This window comes from Hermetia illucens, chromosome 2 (assembly GCF_905115235.1).
Source record: "Hermetia illucens chromosome 2, iHerIll2.2.curated.20191125, whole genome shotgun sequence".
Taxonomy (NCBI): Eukaryota; Metazoa; Arthropoda; class Insecta; order Diptera; family Stratiomyidae; genus Hermetia; species Hermetia illucens.
In genome coordinates this window covers 114234529-114242361 of record NC_051850.1, presented here as the reverse complement: position 1 = coordinate 114242361, position 7833 = coordinate 114234529, and the positions used below count along the sequence as shown (strand labels likewise).

The 7833-nt window shown below is 37.7% G+C and overlaps 1 protein-coding gene across 8 annotated transcripts in view; it reads right to left on the bottom strand.

The window, feature by feature from the left end:
• Nucleotides 1-4506: 4506 nt before the first annotated feature.
• The window catches only part of LOC119648786 (prominin-like protein), a 198019-nt gene continuing 194692 nt past the window's right edge, over nt 4507-7833 (bottom strand). For all 8 annotated transcript variants that reach the window (XM_038050628.1, XM_038050629.1, XM_038050630.1 and 5 more), the window contains one exon: nt 4507-5958. In XM_038050628.1, coding sequence (XP_037906556.1) covers nt 5847-5958 — 112 coding nt within the window. In that variant the 3' untranslated portion in view covers nt 4507-5846. The remainder of the gene's footprint in view (nt 5959-7833) is intronic.

The following is a 7833-nucleotide window of genomic DNA, read 5'->3' as shown; positions in this document are numbered from 1 at the left end:
AGACCCGAGAAAATAAAACACACGCACATGGTAAACTAATATGCGCTAGCCAAAAATAATGACGATGGTAACCAAATACTGAAAACTATTTTAGATAGATTTGACATTGACAGCAATAGTCAGAAAACCAAAAAATTGTTGACAAACTTAAGCAATATAACGTAGGGAGGCAAAAATATACCAAGAAAACTAAATGATAAATGTCCTGATAATCGTAAGGTAGAATGTAAATGGACTGAACAGCGCATACGAGAATTCGATGTCTTTTGAATACTCCTTATCTCAGAAAACCACCTTACGGGGTCCACGCACACTAAAAAGTGTGACTTTTGCTCATCGCATGCAACACAGAGGGGGAACTACAATCTTTGTTAAAGAAGATATCGGACGCCACCAGGAACAGAAAATTGAAGACGGAAAAATGCCGCTTGTGACCACAGATGGTTTATAATAAAGTTATGAAGACCTCTTTAATATAGTGATCTGGTTTAAGATTTCGGTCAACTTTTCAAGTTGATCGGAAGCTCCTTCACTTTAGGCGATGTTTTTACCGCAAAACACGGATTCTAGAAATCTAGGCTAACAACATGCAGAGGAAAATCATTAGCAGGACGAGAACAAAAGTGCCATTTTCTTTCAGTTCATGATGCATGATACATATTGGTCGACTGAAGAAACAAAAACAGCCGATATCATTCATTTCTTCGTAGCTAAGGTGATCTCAGGCGAATACATCCTTGTTGTCAACAGTGAAAGCATAATGCCCGATCACTTGCCTGTTATAATACTGGTCAGCGAAAAAGTGAGAAGAAAAGACTATCCTCCTAGGCTGATTAACAGACAAACAAAGTTGGCAGTGTTGAAAAAGTCCATCGAAGAAAATGTTTGCATAAATGACAGAATCGAAATTGCTTTTAACTCGTGGAGGAAATCGATGTTTTAACGATAAAAATACAGGATGCTCTTTGCTCTCCGGCTTATTATGGACTGAATTACTAATACACTGACTGTCCTGCTGAGGTTAAAGAACTAATTGCAGAGGGACGTAGAGTATGCAAACTTTGGCAAAGAAACCGCACAATGGCAAGGAAAGAAAGCGCACAATGGAAAGGAAAAAAAACTTAAAGTTCCGGACAAACAAACCCACAAAAACCTAAATTAACAGATCAAAATATATATCTCAAATCTGACAACACAAAAGACACAGACTACTCACTGTGGAAACCAGCGAAAGGTCTAAAAAGACCCAGACAACAAATCCCACCTAATAAATAGAAAATGGGAAATAGTTTATCTAATTCGCCGGGTAAAACTAAATGAGCTGAGAACAGAAATTAAAACAAGTGTGCTTTCTAATAAAGCTCCTAGTTATGAATTTATTATAGGGAGAATACTGAAAGAATTGTCAGAAAAGGGTCTAATCAATTTACCTTTCAAATTAAAACTATAATGGTCCCTAAGCCAGGGAAGCAGCCAATTTGGGTCGAATCCTCTCGACCAATATCACTACTTCCTTTTACAGCCAAGTTATTTGAAAGGCTTCTCCTTAAGAGACTGAAACAGATCATTGTCAACCAGAGCATAATACCAGCTTGCCAGTTCAGCTTCCGTGAAAAGCTTGCCACAATCCCAATAGGCGCACATTGACAAATGCAAGAGGGCGTTGTCTTTTAGAGGCTTTCGCGCAGTTTGACATCATACTAGCTAACGATGGTCAGGTTAATACTTGCCGGAAAGGAGGGTTCGGTTCGGTCGTGGATCTGGCTTTTATTAGTCCTTCACTAGCTCGCGACAATGACCACCAGGCAATCGTCTTTGACCTGAAAGTCAAACCAAGTGCTCGGAGACCTGCTCGTCCAAGAATGAGGAGAACGTCAGGTTGGTATGTGTAAGCAATTGCCGAACAAACATTCTTAGATGTATGGTTGGATCAGGATACTATACTAGGATCACCATCGGAGGGAGCCCTCTATATCACGGAGTGTATCGCGACGGTATGTGACTCATCGATGTCCAGATGTTATACTTCCCTTGTAGAAGGCCCAACTACTGGTTAGAATGTCATCAGGCGAGACGAGCGGCCCAGGGAGTAATGGGTACGATTAACCAGGAGGCGAAGCAGCGAGCTTACAAGGAAACTCGAAGCTAATTGTACAGCGAAGCAAGCTTCAAGCAACTCTGCACAGAGGCGGATATAGATAAATGCAGAAGTACCTACAGGGTTGTAATAGGGCGATTCCAGCAGATTCTGCAGACATCTCTAGATGTGGCTGTAATACCCCCAGTGACGACGGAAGAAGTACTGGAAATTTGTGGTATGCTGGGAGATAACAAAGCACAGGGCCCGGAATACTAAACAAAATACTGTAGGGTTGTTTGAAGCATGCTTGGTGGATGACATCTTTCCCAACATATAGAAAAAAATAGAATAAAAAGGCAAAGGATAGTGCCTAAATCTGATAAGCCTCCTGTGAACCATCTTCCTGTAGACCTATATGTCTATTGGAAGATGTTGAAGTGAATAATCTACAACAAATTGCTCCTGACTGTAAAGAATCTGGAAGGCTTATCAGACCGACAATTAACCTTTTCTGCGGCCAGATCAACTGTCGATGCAATGAGACTGATCACGGGATTGGTTGAAAATGCGATGCACGAAAGGTAATTAACCTTGACGTGCAAAATGCGTCCAAGTCGTCCAGTTGATACTTTCTAAGGAGTTGTTAGGTGACGATTGGGGTACCCAGTTACTTAACTGCGCTTGTCGACAGCTATTTAACAGATAGAAGGTTCTAGTACAACACAGATAATGGAACCAAAGCATGCATTGTCTCAACAGGTGTTCCACCACCGATGACAGCGGTAATCGTTGTTGCAAAACCTCTTACAGATGTAGCATTATATTCATCCGAAGCAATCACTGCTATAAGTGTAAGGAAACCACTGCTCATATCAGAATGGGAAGGCATATCATCACTTCAAAATCAGCAATTAAATACCTCGGAGTGTTGTACCAAAGCGTCCAATGTTAGCATGGCTCTGACAAGGTTGATGCCAAATGTTGGGCGCCCATGATGCACTCATAGGCAGCTTGTAGCTAGAGTGGTGAGCTCTAACCTGTTCTACGCATGCATCTCAGACAAAGCGGCCTACACGGTAGTTGGAATGATGCCGATCAATATTTTGACCGATGGGATGACGTGCATCTATGAAGGATCCAATTCTCCCTCTGATCGGCTCGTGAGAAAAAAAGAGACAGATGGACTGACAGACAGACAGTAAACAGATTTTGATGGGGTTTTGTTTTTCACAACGCACGGAACGTACTCAAAATTTAAAAAATGCAGCAAGGCCGTGTCTTGGGCCAAACACTATAATATGCTTTGTTGCAATGAAGCCAAAATAGCGAGATTTGCGAATGACAGTGATATCCTTACAACGGATAAAACTACTGAGGAAGCAAAAATAAAGCTACAAACAGCTGGTAAAAGTCATCATAAGCAGACATGACGTGCCACAGGCGAGTGAAGTTAAATACTTAGGTATGAAACTCCATGTTAAGGTCAGCTGGAAAATACACATCCTAAGAAAAAATGACGAGTTAAATGCCAGATACAGACAGATGTGCCTGCTTTTGGGTGAGGAATTTCCAGTTCACCGTCAACAAGTTGTTAATTTACAAGCAGATCCCACAGCCCAAATGGATGTACGGATTTGAAAATACAGGCCAACGATTAATCTCACATGGAAGTAATGAAGCCTGAAATTTAACAGATATCTCAAATATGATGAGACGACTGAAAAGAGTAAAGCCAAATGACTTACTAACATAAAGGACAACCTCCCTTATAATATACGCTATCGAAGAACAGCCGGTTCCTAAGCGGGGCCAGTCAAAGTGCTGGCGTTTCCTCCCAATAAAAGCGAAACTCAAGTTTCAAACAAAGCTGCTGGATGGGTAAATATCAATTGTAGGTTAACGGGAGGTACTTTTACTGGGCCAAAATTCCATAGCCTGTTGGAAATGGTTTTTTTACCAATGGAGACACATTCCCACGTGAAAAAACCCGTTTCTTTAAGGTGCTTTTAGAATTTAGTCTTTAGTCTTTCTGATCCATATAAATTGTCTACCATGCAACAAGAATTTACTAGGGCTCGAACTCAATAAAGAAGTAAAAAAATCAGAATTAAAAGAATTTTTCTTTCTTGTTTTCTTACAATCTTGTTTTGAAAAAAGTTAATGTCAATATTTAATAAAGAAGAGAAAATATCCTGGAAAATTTGTTTGTTTTTTTTACTTTCAATCAGGCAGTAATACCTGAAACCAAACAAGCAATTGAAAAAAAGAGGATTTCTTACTCTGGTGTTTGGGGTGGCACTTTCTATGTTCCAAGGTATATAAAGGACGTAGACTTGATATGTTATAAATTTTAGACTTCGTCATCGCGGACAATTCCAAAATAACCAAATTCGATGGCACAACACAAAAAATGAAAACTAAAAATATACAATCATTCCAAAAACAAAAATGTGTATATTTGTGTTGACATTGTTGTTGTTTAACATTTGAATACAATATTATAAAGATTCGAATATCATTTTCGCTATTTGATTTTTTTACACATATAATATGGCAGTAATTTAGTTTTGAACCACCTTATGTTTCCCATTTGTTTTACTTTATTTAAAAATATCCCTTATCCTGTAATCTCTATTTGAATAAAGTCGACAAAACTTCTTTACAATTGATTCTTAAAAAAAATGTTGGAAAACAATCACTCAAAAGAGAAGACTTCTTTTATCAATAGCGCATATGAATTGTTTCAAAAACTAATTTTGGATTTTGTGAAGTAATTGAAGACATCATGGATTTGTCCTATGAATTGAAATCTAGGAAAATTTATAATACAATTTGATAAACGTTTCAACAAAATACTTGGACGAAAAAAATCTGGTCGTCCTATAATAATTAAATGCACTGAAAGTATGAAAACTACAAATATATCTCCACTTGATTCGCATCAACGGAATTGCAAATTGTACAATTTCCTTTCTGTTCTTAAGTTGATAAATACAATGTTTGTCTTACACCTAATGTTTTTATTGGATTCTTTTAAAATCAGTAAGATATGACGAAACATTAGTTCCGCCACGATGAGTAAATAATTATAATATATTAATAAAACTACCTTTGTTTATAGAACTTTTCTCAAAGTCTTATACAATAATTTTCATTTTATTTAATATTTAAAAAAAGTAATCTAAAACACATCATTATATTTGGCTAAATTGGTGGAAACAATCAGACTCTCGCGCATACTTGAAGGATAAATGTAAAGAGAACAAAACAAAATGAAATCAAGTAACGAAAACTGGACGATATTTAAATGAATCCAGAAGTATCAATATCAAACTTAAAAATATGCTTCAAAGGAAAAAGTTATGAGATGATGAAAATTGAAGTATAATTGCAATTATATATTATAATTAAAATAGAAAATTTAATTTACAGACTCTTATCGAAATGCATCACAAAAATTGCGTGTACATTCCTTCTCCTCTCATTTCAATAGCTAGAATGTCTTTGAATTCCCATGAAAAATCTCAAATGGAAATGTTACAAGTAATCATCGTAACCAATAGTAATAATAATTAATTGTATAATTAGTTTCTATGCATGTTTCTTCACAATTTTGAATACAATCAATATATTTTTAAAACACGAAGGACGACAATAGTGACATTTAAAAACCTATCATTGAGTGATGATTGTATTTCCTATTTTTGATCGTCTGGACCACCCCCTTATGCTCTTACCACAAATCCTATACTGATTTCGCTGCATCTTAATCCTGTTCAGACGCTCCTGGATAGTAATATGGCGGTGGGCGTTCATATTCAGAAGCTGGTGGTGCCATAGGAGGGTTTTGATATCTTGGCGGACCACCGTCCCAATGTCTAGAAGAAAATTGAAATTTTATTAATATTGTGAATGATTGATGAAAGATGGAAATGTAAGTGATGGTTGTATGAAATCGTTCTCCACCTTTATATACAATTTGATGATTTTAATGGTGGTGTGGTGGACGTGATAATTTACAATACAAATAGGAGTACAGTCGCTTTTCGTGAAATCAGTGCTAATAACTCTCAATAATTATGCGAAGGATCGTTCATTACTAAAACATGTTGACTAAAAGAGTAAAAGTCGATGTCGTTGGTAGTCACCAAATATTTTATTATCAAATTTCCAAAACATTACAAACGTCCTATTTCCCGCCCGGAATAGATTGCTGAACTTCAGAAAACTAAAAAAAATGCTTTAAAGCAAGCACTATTCCCTGAAGGAAAAAGTGTATAATCGGGGATAGTTACAATTAACCTGGGAACTAGAAACGTGATGCTTCTTGTTTGAAGGGGTATGTAACATGTTTCATATAGGCAATGTGGGATCGAATATATGCCTCGTAAGATGTAATGGATTAGGATGAATGAGAACTGGAACTGTTTACCCAGGTTACCTGAAAACATTGTAAAAATTCCAAAAAGTAAACAATTATTCTGAAAAAGAGTGTTAAAAAATCATAAATTCCTTCAAGTTATCTATTGATCCATTCAGAACATTTAAACAACATTTTCTGAAATTTAATATAATGATGAATTACTATAACTCCTCCTACGATTCTTTATAAAGCAAAGCCAACACTTTTTGCTTAAGGATCGACCCAATTTTTGGAAGCTTCAGTGCTACTCAATAAAGTTATGTACCACCGATAGAAACTTGTTGTAATTAGAAGTAGGTTTACACCAGCTATTGTTTTCGCACCTTTGCTTTTCCTTCAACGATCCAGTCACACATGTCAATTATATCGTAGTCGATGGCGAAGGTTTTGTTCGGCTTTCTTTTATATTTGTTTTAGGATTTCTAAAGGCCGCCATTCACGTTCAGTTATGCCTGAACAGTCCATAGTTAACCGGCGACCAGAACATGGGTGGGATAGGCTGGCCTGTCGGTTTGGACTCTTCAGGCGGCCGGTGATCGAATGAAGAATGATTCGGCCAACCGGCTAGGCAAGTTGGTTTAGGCTGTGAGCAAGAATTTATGGCCATCTTCATCGCTGCTAAACATTTTTTATAAATGCTGGTACATGGACGGTGCTTTCAGTTCAATTGAGAGCGGGGTGCACTGCGGGCACTTCCGGTGTAACTAACAGGTCGAAGTGAACGTGAATGGCGGCTTTAAAAAGTACGGCTTTTAAAACAGTGCTTCTTAGAATTCGTGTATGCTCCGCAGAAAGAACAATAATAGAGTGACAGGTTTTCAATGTCAGAACCGGGAATTGAAGACAAAAGGAAGTACACAATGATGTTGTAGTAAAAATCATGAGCAGAAGTAGCACGCAAAAGAAGCGTTTGTCTGGAGCAGACATTCATCCTAGCCAGACATAAGTTAAGAATAGTGTTTTCAATATGTATGTATATCATGCAAACACACTAGATATCTAGATCCTGTGATGTCGTGTCGTTCCCAACGGGCGTTAGCCAATGTGCCGTTTCCTGTTGTGCCATTCAAGATCATTAAGCAGCACATATCCTGAGCCGGGCTCAGTTTTTTTAGAAGATCGTAAGCACAAGTACATCGTACGCTGAATCCTTTGTTATTCTGGACGGCAGGATATACAGATATTGTGGGGGAATATGAAGGTAGCTTCAGATCCCGATGCCCGACAGAGATGCGCGAGAAATTTCGGGAATATAATGTCGACGTGTGGAACTGTTCATTTACTTCTGCCAAACTCCAGTACGGAAATGAAATGACACAGAGCTCCCCAA